General features: G+C 37.4%; 1 protein-coding gene across 4 annotated transcripts in view; it reads right to left on the bottom strand.

The window, feature by feature from the left end:
* Positions 1–17,905, bottom strand: part of SORCS2 (sortilin related VPS10 domain containing receptor 2) — a 525,884-nt gene that overhangs the window by 86,880 nt on the left and 421,099 nt on the right. For all 4 annotated transcript variants that reach the window (XM_015625588.2, XM_015625587.2, XM_015625589.2 and 1 more), the window contains exons 6-8: positions 11,740–11,804; positions 9,256–9,374; positions 6,037–6,126 (exon numbers count right to left, since the gene is read on the bottom strand). In XM_015625588.2, the coding sequence (XP_015481074.1) occupies positions 6,037–6,126; positions 9,256–9,374; positions 11,740–11,804 (274 nt within the window). The remainder of the gene's footprint in view (positions 1–6,036; positions 6,127–9,255; positions 9,375–11,739; positions 11,805–17,905) is intronic.

Raw genomic sequence — 17,905 nt, 5'->3', positions numbered from 1 at the left:
CATGATTAAGTTAGGCATCCAGTGACAGGTCATGTTGCTCCTGCTCTCTCAGGGACTTGTAATCTGCTATGTTTGGACTAGATCAATAGCAGAAAACATAATTAACAAACAACACAAAGACAGTTTCAAAGTGATACCCAGAATAATTAGGCATTTACAGAAGGCCAATAAATGAGCACAACTTCAAAGAAACTCTGTATCACATGGACAGACATGGTCTGTTAAATAAATGAGTCTGAGGGTGTACACAAGGCATTGAAAGAACTGAGCATGTTCAGCCACGACCTGGAGCACAGGACCCCATGAACTCTTCCAGCAAGTACAGACACAATCAAATGTTTCTTCTTGTAAACACTGCTTAGGAATTATTTCTTTAACACAGAGATACCAACATGATCAGTCTTTCCATAATTACCTACTTTTAATGTAGTCAAGTCTGTTATCACATAAAGCTGAATGAACACCTAATCAAAAGTTGGTTCAAAAAGCTCAAAGGTATTAAACACAGTTGGGATATGGGGGAGTTGTGGAGAGCAGAAAAGAAGGAAAGTTTAAAGGAGGAAGGGAAGACAAATGAGTTGTTTTGATTGTATACACTCATATACCATCTACATTCAGTAACTGACCAGCCTGTAAGTCTGCAAATACTTTACAGAATTTTATATTCAAGAAATACTCAGTATGCTTAACCATATTTCTAACTGTGATGAGAAACTCTATGACACAAACAAGTACAATTACAGCCTGAAGACAGAAGGCTAGAAAAGATGACAAAGATTGTAAAGCCTATCAGTGCTCTTTTGTCTACAATGTGCTGCTGACATGGAAATATCAGTCAGTGAAAAAACTGTAGGTCAGTGTAATGATACACAGCTAGGGCTGTGGTGCTTCAGTCAATAAGGCAAATAAAAGAGAACCTCAAAATTCTTGGGATTTAAATCTTGCAATTTTTGGTTTGATGTCAGAATTCTGCACCTTTGCAATCTTTTAATGCTGTGGTTGAGCAAAATGTTAACATGAAATAAGCAGCGTATTAAACAGAGAATGGTGAGGAGCAAATGTATCAGTAGTGGAACAGATGTAAGCACTCAAGGCTGTGTAGCCTCAGTCTTGACCTCCAGATGTACCACATTTATACCCCTGTAATCTCTCAAGCACAATCAAGGTGACTGCATGGCACATATCCCAAAGATAATCCTCATAATCTTCCTTGCCTGGCCAAGTAAAAAAAGTTCATGGAGAGAAATCAATAAGTTGCACAGTGAAGAAAAGAACAGTTACTTGAATCCTCCTCAGATGGATTTGTACAACCAGCAAGTGAGACAGCTGCTATTGCTCAGGTTCACTGGCTGCTTGGTGACACTGCCTGGGAAAGGAATATTTCCCCTGCATCAAATGCCACTGCCACCTGCTTTTCTACTTTGTTCCCTTTTTCTTTCTTTGCTCAATAGCCATTCCTGTGGACTCTCAGAAGAATGGAGCTGCAGATGAAAACTGCTCTTTTGCCTGGTACAGGAGAACAACCTCAGCCAAAGCCTCCCAGGGTGGCAAGTGGCAGAGGTGGTGAAGGGGCTTCCCAAGTGGAACAAAAATTATTGGGAGACTGAGAGCCTTGCTAAAAATGAGCTGTCATAGACTTAGTAGTCTGCCAACCATCAGGCAGCCAAATCCTTAGAGAACATCACACAATAGGGCTGCAGGAATCTTCTACCATTTCTGCTGTTAATGGATAGGGCCATTTAAGGATCATCTTATATCTATTATTGAATGATACAGATAATTTCAGAAGTCTATGGTTAAAACAGTGGTGTGTTTGCAGACTCAGGCAAGGAAGAGGTGGGCATGCTTTGAGGTGACTAGGTAATAAATAAAAAAAAAGAATACATGGATCTGATAAAGGGCTTCTATAGGATAATCATATTACCATTAATAAGGTACAGACTTTATTAGTACAACCTATAGACAACCTATTTCTAAGGCAATAGGATTCTTTTCTTTTGTTTTTGTTCGTTCTTCCCCTATACTTCCATTTATCTCGGTTACCTGAAAAAATTTATATTATTGCCTATTTCACAAGGTTGAAAAATACATACAGAGATTGAAAAAGATGAAAGAAGCTTTTTCCACACCATGTCTTTTCAGAACTAAACTTCCTGAATTGCAGCAGGATACAATAGACAACAGAGCTCTTGCATCATTGAGATTTTGTAGGAGGCATGAATGAATGCAGAATCAATCAATGCCTTGTATCAGTTTTTAAAAGGAGATGATTATCAATGGAATTTATCTAAGAGATGGGAAGAGGACTCTGAATAAATAAATAAATAATTCCAAATTGCAATAGTAAAATTGCCATAATTTTTAGCAGCTTCCTTGGCTTGATCAAAAATTTTGTTAACAATTTTTTGCTTAAATTCTCAGAATGAGCTAGCTCCCAGTTTTATTGTTACCCACATCAGAGTATGACTAAAACACCTGAACAAGGACCAGACCCGATGTACTCCTCCCTCTCTTCCTCTCCAAATTGCACTTCTCAAGGCAAAGGCAGAACATTTGTGCAATACAAGAGTGCTGACAGTCTGGATGGGGCTTCAGCTTGAGCCCCTGGGCAGACCTGCCATGCCAGCAGTGGCAGCTGAACCTCTGCTCCAGGCTGAAAACAGCCCAAGGGGGATTGCTGGATCCCCAGACACTCCTGGATGCTTAACCAGCCAAGCTGACACACAAATGCACCCCTGCTGCTCTTGGCTTGATTTTGGTATTCACTTCCTACGAGTTCCTAACTTCTGATCCAGTTTTAGCAGCACAGAACAATCTTGGTAAAATGGAATATTGTATCTAAACCAGCTGGATTTTAAAAAGTCAGTTTGAAAACAGCAGATTGAAAATTCTTCTTTTTTTGGGGAGCATACAAGCAACCTTTGATATGGTCTCAACAGCCTTTGCTACCACCCTTGCTGGCAGCAGGCAGCACTTGTCAAATGCAGGAGACAGCTGTGGGATTCCATGCAATGTCAGTATCAAACACAGTGTTACAAAAAGGAAAGGAAAACATCTCTCAACAGCACAGAAAAAAGGTTAAAAAAATTATCTGAATCCTGATGGCCCCCAGTGGCTCTGCTGTCTGTACACACACAGAGCTATGATGTGTTACAAAAAGGTGATCTCAGTGCCACTGTGGAGCTGGAGCCCAGAAACTTAACAGAGGTAAAGCTTGGCTGGAAGCTGCTTTTTAGCAGCCTTTCATTCATGAGCAAGGAAGGCTGTAGATATGTCCACAGACACATTATTCTTTTCTAGGCACTAGGTTTCTCTTTGGGGATGCATTTGGACAAATACAAATGCAAACAATACAAAAAAAAAAAAAAAAGAAAAAAGTATAACTTCTTTGAAGATTTCCAAGCTTTTCATATTGAAAGGAAAATGAGCCATCAAAAACATTTTGCAACTATTCAGTCTGAAACTGCTCATTCTATCTCTAGATGCAAAATCACCATGAAAGGAATCTATGCAGCAAAAGAACATCTGAAGAACCCAGCCCTGTTCCCTAGGGGTAGAGGCTGCATTTTGGCACAGCTCTCCTGTCATTAGACACATCCTTGACCAGTCTACAGCATCTTCTGACTTGGCTACAGTTTTCCTTCCCTGTATGTAATCATTGCTCAAATTTTCTGTCCAGAGACCACTTGGAAAGAGATTTTTCTGACACCTCATTTCACACTTTTGAGAAAAATGAAATATAGCCTGCTATAGTCATGTTTCATCTCCTGGCTAGGCAAAATCAAATATTTAATAGTCTCTGAAATTCAGATGTTTCAAAAGCTATTGGTTTTAATCAATCTTTAAAAAAAATCCTTTGTAAATTCATCCTTTCTGTTTATCTCCTACCACCATAAAAGAATCAACTCCACAGTCACATGTTCTAGACATACTTGTAATGTGCCAGTGTCTTTGCTGATATCCTGTCTTTGCAAAGTTCCATGATCCAATTCTACTGCACTTGGATGATTCTCACTGAAATAAAGCACTGCAAAAAATTTCAGAGCTGTGTTCTTACTTACTTCAGTGTGTAAAATTTTTGTTGTAATGTGAAGGTACCAAAGGTATAATTTTTTTAAAAAATTATCTTTCTCAAAAAAGGTTAAAATCTTTCATATTCACCACTATTCTAATGTTCTAAAGCTTCCAGGCCCTCTTACTGAAATTTTCAACTCTATTTCGTGCAGATACCAAAGAAAAGTCTCCTGGAAGCATTGTCAAAAGGCTGGAGAGATAATATTTACTTCATTCCTTTTGCTGGGTATTGCCTGAACTAGAAAGAGCACAAAAACAACCCTTTCAAATGATATAGTCAGCTGTTCCTAGGTAGCTATAGACTATCCAAAATGAAACCATTAGCTTTTAATTTATTTATTCAGTCAGGCCTGGGGTAATCCACTTAGCAAGAAAAAAAAATAAACAAAATAAATAAACAAAAGCTGCATTTTCCAAGGCAAAGAACTGAGCATGCAGCACTATTTCAAACAATCCAGACTCCATATGACAGAAATGCCAGGGAATTGTGACTGGCACTTTATGAATGTGTCAGAAACTCCTTGTTTGCACTTTGCTTCCCTGCCTTGCTCCTTAATAGCTTATTTGTGTCCCAGTGCAGGGTTCAGTGGGCTGCAGTCCCTTGAGGTGTCCATGTTTGGCATATTTTAACATTCAAAAGCTGAATATTCTCCTGCTGTTATCCTGACTATGATTTCCCCCAAGAGAGCATAAAGGCTGCCATGAAGGCCTGAAAAACACAGAAATAATTTTGTGGAAGGGCTGGTCTATATACCTATCTTTGACTGTAGATTTCTTGACAAGATAGAGAGATAGAGAGAGAGATAAATAAATAGAGAGAGAAAGAGAGTGGGAGAGAGAGAGATGATAGATATTTCTGTAGTTCTACATGGAGCATATCCAACTTTCAGATTCTTGTTCAACTAATATCTGAGGATTTGATCTGAGATTCTGGTAATATGTTGTACATTTAAAATGAGAAGCCTTCAGACCACCATTTATACTAACATTAAATAAACCAAAACCAAACAAACACACAAAAAAAATAAGATAAAAAAACTGATATTAGCATATTTGCTTCCTAACAATAACAGCAAAAGGAGATAGATTGCACTCTAATGTCCTCCATTAGATGAGCAATGAATTAAACCAGAGCAATTCAAGGTACACAAAAACCCCAAGTTTCCTGCTAAGTGATAGAATCACAGAGAATCACATAAAAAAGCAGGAACTTCATGAGACCTCCAGATCAGTCTCCTGCTGGGAGCAGCGTGAACTGTAAAGCCAGAGCTGGTTACTCAGGGTTTTATCCAGCTGGGTCTTTCAAACTTCCAAGTTATTTTTCATCAGGATTGTAGAAGCCTTCTAACTAAGCTACACTGTGTGCAGCACAAAAAATTCAATTGCATCAGTGAGACCATACTTAAATTTCTGTGCTTAATTGCTGATTTACTATGCAATCATAATATAGGAACCCTATCACTAAGGAGATATGGAACACTGACAGAACCTCTCTCCAAGTCTTGCAATTTCACTGAGCAATCCAAGTCTATACTGGGATTCTTTAATGAAATAGAGCACCACCAAGTAGAAAAATTCTCTTATATTTCTACTCATGCTTATACCAGAAAACACCATGTGGAATTAAAATGTAATTGATTCTTGAAAGAACACTTGCTCTATATCATTCCATTGCCATTGGGTGTATAGCACTGCCTCATGGAAGTAAAGCTCAAAAACTGTTTCAGTAACTGATGACAAATAAGCTGTTGTACATTATTCCCCTCTACGGTTTATGAGAACTACATTAATGGAATAAAAATAAAAGCAGTATTCAAGAGAAAAAGAAGGATTCAAAAATCCTTACAAGAAGAAATTGTGAACTCAGAATAATGAGGTTTGAAAAAGAGGAGAACAAAAGTAGTTTAGGTAGAAAGAGAAGATGACAAATGCAAAAAGAGAAAGAAAAGCATGCACACTTACTTTGGGCAAGGCGTATTTTGGCAGCTTCATCTGTACAAAGCCATTTCGACGGTAAGACACGTAGTACTTGGTCCGATTTGCTGATGTTGTCTATACAAAGGAGAAACAAAACTCTGTGACAGCTTATGTTAAATCTAAAGAACCTGAGATGGAAGAATGCTTTGCTTTTAACCTGTAAGTGAAATATGTAGTCATTAATTTTAGTGCAATGTTCCAAAGTACCAAAAGGAATATTCCAAATAAACACCAGTGAAAATAGTCAACTCACAACCTCTCCTGGATTTTCTAATCAGAAATGTAACACCAATCTGCTGGTATATAAATTGGCATAATTCCAATTAAACCTTTGAGCACCACCAGATGATATCAGTAAATAAAAGTTAGCCTTTGGTAATATTTCACTTTTTTTTTCACATTGAAACTCATCTTCTTTCTTTGACTTGGGAAATACATTTAAAATCCTACCCCAATCCCACTATTTTTCTCCTAAATTTTTGTGTTTAAAAAGGGAACCTGATTTGAAAGACAACCTATCCTGAAACATGAAAACTTGGTTTGGCTTGATAAAAAAAAAAAAAAAAAAGTTGATGTATGACAGCAGGTCCACCTGCCTGAATATTTTAAAGGTAACAAAGTATTTAATATTATACACATTTTTTGTGGTATCAAGAATGTGATGCCTTTAGGAATATAATTTGTTAAATGATGATGGATCAAACCAAAAACCTCATCATTTAACTAGTGATAAATGGCAGTCTTACCCGTCTATTCACAGGCTTTTTTTTAAATGCATGTTTTAACATCATTCATTTTAAATGACTGCAGATGATGCAAGGCAGAGGAAAATTGGAGTTGAAGCACCTAGTCATGTCAAGCCTCACTGGTATTACAGGCTGGTCTGTGCTTAGGAACAGCACTGAAACTTTAATCCTCCTACTAAAATCACCTCTGAAAAGTGTCTGACTGTCAGTGCAAACTGGGAAAAAAATGAGTATTAGACAGTTTCTGATCTTTGTGGATATAGATAGAAAGAAATGTGGCTGAGGTCTTCCTCTAAGATGGTAAAATCTCCAAAATAGATTTGGGCCAGGATTAGCAGTGCAGGCTTGCAACGCTCTGATTCATATCTGAGCTCAGGGAATATGAACAATGCCAGGGCCAGGGAGACAGTCTCAAACTCTCCTCTCTTTTTGCACAGAAGGTTCTGTCCCATCCTCTTTCTGACCAGCATTGCTGTGATATCACGAGGAGTCCCTGGTCTGATTGTAACTTCTATAACTAAGCCTTATTGTAGTGATAAAATAATTTCCACATAGTTTCACAAGCATGCTGTTTCTGAGATGTGCAGCTGCTGTGTGGTTTCACTGGAAAGGTTTCACTGGAACTGGTAAATGCTGTCCTGCCTCACACCTCTGGGGTGGCTTTGCTTCAGATGTGACTACAGGATCCCAGAGACACCTTCTATCTTCCAGTAATAAAGATATGGCTGACTGCAAACCAATTTGGCAATAAGATATACATTGCATACTGTGGTTTATTGCAGGAAAGTCTAAAAGAAAAAGACTAGAAATGTTTCCCCATTATGTGGAACACATGAACATCTCATCTACTGGCACTGACATGTCTCAGATCTACAGAGACCAAATTACCAAAGGCATCACTGAGTAGCAACTGTCTAGTATTTATGTGTACATTTCCACCTTGCACTTCCATTTTATGTCTGTCATGAAAGGGAATAACAGCTCAAGATGTACATGACATCCAGCAAAGCAAAATGCTTGATGATGAAGCAGCCGGTGTTTTGCTGAGCACAGCAGTCTGGAAGTTTGCATGGTGAGAAGCAGCTCTCAGCATCTACACACCATGAAATGGATTTTAGACTGTGCCTGGGGGGAGCCCCAGATTATAACTGAGCTTTGAGCAAGGTGAGTGCGATGAGTGCTAGATCTGATCTGAAAAATGTCTACTTTAGTCATAAAGTTCTTTCCCAATGCCATTGTTTGGGTTTTAGTTTTGCATTTATTTGAGGTTTTTAATTTTTTTTTTTTTTTTATATATGTGGGTTTTTGGGTTTTTTTTCTCCTGGTTGGGTTTTTTGTTTGGGTTTTTTTTAGGGTTGATTCTTCTAAGCCATATGGGTTCTTGAAATCACTGTGCCAAACAAGAGGTGCAGATCCTTTGTGACCCTACTAATTTACAGGTCCTCAAGGGGAGAAAGTTGGAAAGGAGACAATCTGATGTACATTGAGGCACTGGTGGGGAGGAATATCCATTGCTCTGAAATAGCTTTCCTGCAAAATTCAATAAATAGATAAGCCTTGCAGCAAACAAATCTCATCAAACTAAGGCAAAATGATAGCTGGGCACTAAGGAAAACACAATCAACTTTCCTAGTAAAATCTAATAAAATAAAGAGGACATAACTGCTCCTTGAGAAGTTTGCAGCTCTTGTAGATTCAAACCACAACCAGTGCCAAACACATAAAACAATACAAGTGTGTCTGAGCTGTACTGGTGCCATATGGCTGACAAAGTTCCAGCCCATATTTCTGCAGGCAGGTCTTGTAGTTTGGGAATGAAATAACCCCAATGTAATTTGGACCACCATGAGTTGTAGATGTGGCGCTTGGGGACATGGTTTAGTGATGGACTTGGCAGTGCTAGGTTTATGGCTGGACTCAATTTTAAGGGTTTTTTCCAAACTAAATCATTCTATGATTCTATGCTAATTTGCTCCAAGCTCCCCAGCTATGGCCATTTGACCCTTTTGCTTCCTAAGCACACCATTTTAGTAGTTCTTTCCTGGCAAAGCCTCTTCAGAGGAGAACCTATATGAAGAAGCTGTGCAGCTTGGATGCTTGCTTTTCTCGGGAATGTTTTTGTATTTTGTTCTGGAAAGGACCCAGAAGAGTTTGTAATCACAGGAACACAAGGTTTGCATTTCACCTAACACACAAGAGTATGCCTAAAAAGTAACACAATCCACTTGAAAATTCTCATATAGTTAAAGGGCAACTATAACTATAGACACAAATCAAAGATGCCTTTTTTTTTTTTTAATTTCATTTTTGTTTGGAATGATAAAGGAATGCTTTTTTCCATGTAAAAAATCATAGATCATTGGTCATGAATTCCTCCCTTTTCCTTACAGTGTTGCTGCACTGTTTAGAACTTTATTTTTGAATCTGAAAATGAGCTATCTCCCAAAAATGGCAGTACCTGAAGAAATATGTAGTCATCCTGCACAGTCAGGGAATCCCGATCAGTGCTGCCAGCAAATGGGACTGTCATTGTCTTATCAGAACAATTTTGAATCTGGCAAGTGATGTAGCGATAATCTGAGGGAAGAGAGACAGAAACATATGACAGGGCTATCAAGGGAAAAAGAAGCAAGCAGTATTAAATGCTATTCATGTAGGCAAAAGGCTGTCTTTGCCAGGTGAGTTAGTTGTAGAATTATTATATTAAACTCTCATATAAGACTTTTTCAATCTCCAACATACTGAGAATATATTAACTGCTTACAGTTCAGCTCGTTCCCTGGAGGCAGCCTGTTATTATCCAAATTTTACTGGTCCAGAGAGATTACGGGTTAGATGAATGAGCCATTCATGGGTGGGGATAATAGAAGGAGCCTCTTTTCTCACTTAACCTATGCACAGAGCCAAATTATTCACTTGGAGAAATAGCAGCCTGACACAACATAACTGAAATCAATAGATCAACCCCAGTATAAAATCGTGATGGATGAGAAAAGAATCAGGCTCCATTTAATAGACAGCGTGCAGAATTTTAAAGCCTATTTTCAAAGCTCTGTAAGAATGTTCAGACACACTATTAGCACACTATTTGAACTGGTCTGTTGGGGCAGGATTTCTATATTCAGAGTTAATACCTTGCTGAAAAAGCTTAGACTGATTTATAATCAGAGGAGGCTATGGCCTTTCTTTTTCTCTCCGGTTAGCAAGGACTATCTTCTCTCCCTGGGTTCTTAGAACAGCACTACTGCATCTTTGATACAATCTGCTCTTATCAGAGAGAGCAGAGCCAACAATCACTATCTTATACCAGCTGTGACTTTAAGATCTTCTCTGGGACTCTTAAAGACCTTCCCTAAGCTCTTGTACAGTTCACCCTTTGTCACAAGCTTCTGAGCACAAAATAGTCGAGTGACTTGCCCAAGCACAGTGAGGAAAATGTTATTTACACAATCATGTGCCCAGATCACTAATTCTACCCACACTCCGGTGGTGTGAGAGAGCAAATAATGCACTCCCATGTCCTTCACTACTTTTTCAGTGGGAGGGAAAATGCATCCCACATTTAATGACTTTTTAGTAGAGAAGGGCAAACCAGTATATTGGATGCAATTATTTGTTTTAAAATCTGGATCTGTTTCAGAGGCAGTTACAGTCAATCCAAGTTCTCCTGCTTATGTCCAAATCCTCATCTCAAGGACATTGGGTGCAGCAATGGACCACCTAAAGTCTTGCAGGTGCTCACAGTTCACAACATAAAAATTACAGTTCTTTGTCATATGGGTAGTGTAAAGATTCTGTTTCCACTAAAATCAATGGCTATTCTTGTATTGACCATAACTGCATAAAGTCAGTTTGCTGAGAACCTAGCCTGAAAATATTTCATGAGGGTTTATCTTTCTCTGCTCTTTCTGTTAAATAACAAAAATAATTTTTAAAAAACCCCACACCACACAAAAACAGAACAAAACAAAAAAAACCCCACCAAAACCGAAACAAACAAACAAACAAGCAAAGAAAAAAAATAAACAAAAAACCCAATAACTGACCAACCAACCACACTGCCCTCCAAAAAAGCCACCCTAAACCAAAGCCAACCAAATGAAAAAAAACCCACCCAAAATCCACCACCAACAAACCCCCCTTTGCATTCAGGTCCTGAATAATCATCTTACATTGTCTCTAAAGAAAGCAGCTGATGGAGCTGTCACCATGTTTCATAAATCTCACTGCTCAAAGTTTTATACTTTTTATCATCCAGCTTTTAACATGGTAACTTTGATTTTTTTAACAGGGTTAAATGAAGAAAAGCTATGGGAACAGGGCAAGCCAAACTGTGCATTCTTTATGACTCACTTTTAACATTGCACAGGAACTTAGATGATCTGATTCAAGGAATTAAATTATCTTTCAAGAGTATGATTGGTAACAAGAAACTTGTTACAAGCCTTTGGAATCATGGTGACCTTTAAGCACCTTCTGACTACTAATCTTCTTTTCCATTTCTTTTCCTTTTGAAGTTTCAAAACTGGATACTATAACAAGAGGAAATTCTGAGAGTCTAGTGCTGGTTGGTGCACCAGACCTGACACATGCAAGGATTCACATTAACAGACACCCAGCACTAACACTGCATTGCCAGTTCTATTTGTAAATCAGGAGAAACTGTTCAATGTTTAAATGCCAGGATAAATTGCACAACTAATGGATATTATCAACAGAGCATTGCATCTTGACATCAATTCCTCTTAAAGTGAAAAACAAGTAGATTGTAAATTATACTATATTTTTATATAACTGAATGGTTTTGCTGACTTCAAATAAAGAAAGAATCTGACTTGCACACTTTCTGACTGGTTTTAAAAACAATCCAAAAAACACCTCTAAACTAAAGAGAAATGACTACATACTAATGTATCAATTGATAACATTTTCATTTGCATACCTCCACTGGGGTCCTGGATTTCCATATGAACTAAATCAAGGTCCCCGTCAACTCCAGCAACAGCCCTGAGAACATAATATAATCAAGTTATGTAGAGCCAGCTACAGAATAGTAATTATGTGGATGGAAGAAAAGAGAGGATTTTATACTAACCAGCTTTAGAATTCTAGCTGGGAATAAAATAAACCCCATTTATAATATCCTATTACTAATATCTATAAGGAAATTATTTTTTCCTCTACATTATGTTTTTCTTAAATTTCTTTAGAATCTCTTCTTCTAAAAAATGCATACAAATAGAATAAATTGAAAAAAAAGGGATAGAAATATGCATGAAATTAGAAAAAAACCTTGACAATCATAAGTTGGTATATACATACACAGAGATATGCAGACACATGCACTGGCAAATGCTATAGCATCTTTTTACAATTAACATTTGAGAAAACAAGGCAGATTTAATGCTAAAAAAGGGTTAGATTCCTTTCTTATTAGAAATATCTTAAACCTAACACATGGTTTCCATAGCAAATTGATATATCTTTGATTAGCATATTCAAGGGAAGAGCACACTCTACTTTGACAAAGAAAGTGAAGAATAATTTTGAGAAAAATATCCTGAGAAGGAAATTCAGTCAGAGTTGATCAAGGTACAGTTTAACTTTGTAAAGGTGTAATGGGAATACAGGATGATTTTCTCCCAATATCTCTCATGTCAAACATGCTCAGCCAAAAGATGAGTTTTCTACCCCGAGGGCTTCCATCCCAGCCTGGGAATGGCAGCCCCAGCTGTGCTTTTTTCTGGCCCTTCTATTGTCATTATTCAGGCAGGTTCTGCAGAGAAAGCTTTGAGCTGGCAGTTGTGCAGTCACAACGTGAAGCAGAATCTGGCCTCAGCCCCAGACACATCACTTTTCTCCAGGCCCTTCCCCAGCAGGGCAGGAGTCCATGCAGTCAGAAACTGCGAGCTGAAGACACGCAAAGGAGATACTCTGAGTGATAAAGTGCAGATATTAAAAAGGTCCATTTAGATACTTAGGAGAAAATGATAATTTTGATACAATTATTAACAATCAAGTGCAATAAAGTTTTATTTTGACTGATATTACATCATTTTTTAATGTTTTTAGTAGCAGTGATTTATGAGGAGTGGTTAAAAGTCAGACTCGGTGGCTCAGTGGCTCCTCAGGAACATAGGCCAGAGGGAAGAAACTGGATGATTTCCACTGCTGCATAACAACCAGAAACAATCACATATGCTGGTTTTCCCCAATAAGATAAATGATTAGTCCAAAGGAGGAAAGGGATGGAGAGGGATGGGCCCCTCCAAACCATAAGATGTCGGAGAAATATATATGAGATTTTTTTTTTAGAAAATGCATGGAAAAATCTTGTATTTATTATGAATCTGATCTCTCAAACACAAACCATTTTAGCATTTTGGAGGTAATATATTAGATTAGAGAAGATTTTACATCCACTGAGGTATGATAAGAATATATATATGAGCAGAAGGAAGGAATCTGTGAACTTTTGGTGCTGAGTGTGCTGTTATCTATGTTTCTAGATAGCCAAAATACAAAATCAAACCTGTTATAACTCTGTAGTCAGCAATTTGAGGAAAGAAAATATTTGCTGAATATTTTACTCTTAGTGTTGGACCTCAGACAGCTGAGCCAAAGAAACTTTTGGGTTGAATTTTCAGAACCTGAGTCTGACATGCCAATAAGCATCAATAATTCAAAGAAAGTTTTTTAGGTACTTCTGAAACTACTTCTTGTATCTATAATTTAGCACACATGATTTCATAAGCACAATTTGAGGTATTTGTCAATATCTCTACCTTCTCATCTTTATTTCAACAGCTCAGAATTACAATGATCTCACTTCTATCATGCTCCTCCTAATAGTGGCATATGTGGACTCTAATCTTGTTTCTAGTTTAATTCTTCAGTGAAAAAAGATGTAACTGATCTGTTTTAATAAACACTCCAGAATGAAATTTTCCCACCCAGACTACTCCTCTCCCTTAGATTTTTCTTAATTATAATTATTTAATTAATTCTAAATTATGAATAATATTTTAAAAATATTGTGTTTTTTCATTATTGTAAACATACTGATGAACTCTGGCAGCAGACGCCGTTTACTCAATGAAGATGTTACACCCTCAAAGTCTACTTTTGAATGTCAGCTACAAAGCAGAGTTTCTGAACTCCAAAGTCCCTTTACCCAGCTTTACAAACACTTAGGAATAGTCCTTCTTTTATTGAAAAAAAGGCCAAATCTCTTACAGCTGCTAAGAAAATCTCCAGAAGAGAGTATAAATAATATAGAGAATTTGAAGCTATATCCCTGAAGAATAAACTAATCTCATTTCAGTGGACTCTTCTGCCAACAGTACTTAAAAGATAATACTGTTATTTCACTTGTGCTTAAATCATGAACCAGAGGAAAAGTCGTGTGATACTCTGCAGGCAAAACACAGCCCAGGGCTCCCTGCCCAGCTTCTGAGAAAAACAGGCAAACAAGGTGCATAGAGGAACACAAACCCTGTGTGGTCCACTGAAAAGGAATGCTCAGTTGCATATTTTTTATATTGAGGGAGAAATGTAACACAAAGTTGGGGTTTTTTTGCGTTTTCATTTACAAGATTACTACCACCACAACATAAGTGCATTGTGCCAGGGTGAGCATTGTGTCCACACATCCATTCACAGGGACAGTTTGCTGTTCCCCAGCTGGCAGGACCTCGTCTGTTTTATAAAGCACAGATGCAATGGACCCTGAGAATCTGACAGCTCCTTCCTTTTTGATTGACATTTCAGAATAAGTATTAATATTTTTTTCCCTCCAAATAGAATCAAGCATCTTCTTAGGAATTACCTATATTTTTCAATTTCAGTAGAGGTTGTTTTTTGGTTTGATTAAAATTCACAATAAAATTAGTGGTTTTACTTAGGTAAATTCAGGGCTTTCTGGTTGGCTTTTTAATGTTTTACATTCAACTACTGAGTTTTCCAATGAAATTCAGACTAACTTTCAGATCAGACATATCTTCCTCTAGGAGAAGAAATATTTATTGACCAAATGTACCATGAGGGATAAAGCAAGTACAACACACCAACACTTCAGATCACATAAGAGGGTGGTTACAACACTTCAGAATTAAAATAGCCCAACTTGACTGCAGGGTGGTGTAAATAGAAGCAGCCTCAATATGCTTCTTCCCTTTCCTGTGAACACAAGCTCCCATTATCTCCCCTGTGCTTGTCTGACACCATGTTGAGCCTCTTGGGAAAAACAGCTCTGCAGAATGCAATTTTAGATTTTTTTTCAGGGATTAGTTTTCTTATGCATATGAGTTTTTACACTTTACAGAAGTTCTCCCAAAAGATTTGCTGTACTATGACCTAATTCTTCATAATTTTTGCATTAGTGCTTCACCAGGTAATTTCACTGACGTTAACTGCATTATATCAGCATGCAAATGGTGCAATGGAGGCAATTGAAAAGCCCTTTGGGTTTGTCTTAGTAGGTGTATAAATGTGTATTTCATGATACAACCATTAGATATTTTGTAGTTCTAAATAACCATACTGAAATGCTAAGAATTTAGAATTTCCTGTTTAAAGTTTTATGGGAGACCTATTATTTTAATAAAATTTTTTCTTTTCTACAGCTACCTCTCTTTTTCTTCCTCTAGTTCAGTGCAGCATAAGGAAAGAACTAATACTTAAAATTTCACAGTTATACAATATCCATTATTATTATTATCATTAATGCCATGATTCAATTAGTTATCACTGACATGTAACAGTACATATCTCAAAATGTGAACCACAAGAATCAGTCTCTTCTACGATAATTATGATTCAATTTTACTTCAAGCAAGAAACTCTTTGTTTCCAGTAGTCCAGGCTCATTTTGTAGGGCAGCAATTGTCTGCCAACACTAATCAAGTGCTCTGGACATATGTCTTCCCTACCTCCAGTGGACCCTTCACTGTTAAACATTTGATGCAGTTCATTTGGGTGAATATTAATGAAAAGACAACTTCAAACAGGACATCTGAAAACAAAAACAAATCAAGACAAACATGCTTGCTGATGTGCAGGAGCCTCCATTCAAAGACCATCTGAAAACTTGCCGTGCTCCTCCGTCTGCCCCTCTCATTATCTGCAGCAGCATCACTCACAGGCTCAGTTTGGCCAGGTGAGGGTTTTCCTTGGAGCTGGCTGGAACTGGCTCTGTCTGACACGGGGGCAGCTCCTGGTCTCATCCCTGAGAAGCCCTGAATGCTCCTGCTACCAAACCTTGCCACATAAAGCAGTCACACACAGAAACTAAACCTGCTTCAAGTGATTAAATCAAACATAAGAATAACTGCCCATAGATTCTTGGCTTTACACACAAGTAAAAAATTCAATGACAAAGTCTCAAGGAAATCCTCTTTGCATTTCTCTACTTCAGGACATGGCTGAAATCCTCTCTTCCACCTGACACTTGAATAGCCAGGCACCCACTACATCTGACATTAATGGGTACAGCTGTGACTGAATATCTCTATGGAATTTCATGATGAGAACAGAACTTTGTCCCCTGAGAACAACTGCTTCATCAAAATAAACACATCATTTTTTATTTTTATGTTCTTACCTCTCAAGAAAATGGAAAACCTGTAGCTAAAAATAAGAGTAACAGATACCCGTAGCATAGGATCCAAATACTGGAGTGATTCAAGGATAAAGAGTTCCTAAGGCTCTAGACAGTCACAAAAGAAATGTGTTGGGCCTAATTCTCTGGTAAATACCAATTCATCTCTTACTGTCCCTGGGTATATTTGTGCTGGTGTAGACAGCTGATTCACAATCTATTCTTTGCTAATGTATTACTAAGACCTATTTTGAGAAATCAAAAAGATTTCTCAATGCTGCACCAGCCTTGGGGACTGAGAAGAATAACAGCAGACACAGAGGAATCCCAAACTCCACTACTCTTTCTTCTTCTCAAGGATTACCACATAATACAGCACTTTTTAAAATGGGCTTCATACACAAAAGCAGTTATATACCATGCAATGGGTGGGTGTTTGATGTTTGGCTGGGATAGCTCATATCTTTGCATTCCATGCTGCAAATGCACCAAGAACTGGAAAAAGCACTTATAAAGAATGGGTGCTGTAACATCTCTTAAACAGAAATCATCACAATGGGAAAATACAGTTTGTAGGCAGAAGTAAAACAGCAAGTGAAGTTTCTTAATTTTACAGAATAAGAAGTTGCTAAAAATTAAAAAAAGGCCAATTATTATTTATACAGAAATAAAATATTTATTTTCTATATGATAATACCTTTTTTTTTTAATTACAGTGTGACTTAGTATTTTATTTTATTGTTAGTTTCAAATCTGCCTTTCATGCATTTCTGTATAGCTCTTTTGGTTTCAGAATAGGATAGAATAAACTACTTCATTTAGAAGGCACCAACAACTCTCCAGTCCCACTGCTTGTCCAAATTTAAAGCAAGTGCTTGATGACATTGCCCAAATGCCTTTTAAAAACTGGCAGGCCTGGGGCATCAACCAGCACTCTGGGAAGCCTCCTTTGCCTCCTAAAATTCTAGGAGAAGACAAACCCTTATGAAGGTTTAGTCAGCTTTCTCTTTCAAAAGAATAAATTAAACAAATAGGAAAATTAGCTAGGATGGTGTAAGAAAAGATCACACTGTATCACAGAAGAAATAAAATATTCTGTGCTCCTAAATTACAGATGATTGTACACATTTTCCGCTGATGCCAATAATATTTTCATTAGTTCCATTATCATGAAAGATCAAACTCCACACATTAAATCTAAAAAGATATTTAAGGAAGGATCAAGAACACTTGGAAAGCAAATAAATCCTAGAAGATGATATTAATATCATTTTATTTATATTGCTTATAAATCTATAATATCTATCTGAATATAAATATTTAAAATACTCAGTCTCTACTGACCTTCCCTTAATATAAATACATAACTTATTCCATTAAATTAATTGCATTTAGATTTTCATTGAGCAAAACCAAAAAAAAAATGCTTCTTCAGGAAATGCATGAAGATCTGGCTGTTTCTGGAAGCACAGAAAAAATGCTTTTTTACAAAGCACTGGGAAATATCATG

The sequence above is a fragment of the Parus major genome, chromosome 4 (genome assembly GCF_001522545.3).
Source record: "Parus major isolate Abel chromosome 4, Parus_major1.1, whole genome shotgun sequence".
In the NCBI taxonomy this organism is placed as follows: Eukaryota; Metazoa; Chordata; class Aves; order Passeriformes; family Paridae; genus Parus; species Parus major.
The sequence above is the reverse complement of the archived record's forward strand: the minus strand, read 5'-3'. Positions and strand labels throughout refer to the sequence as shown.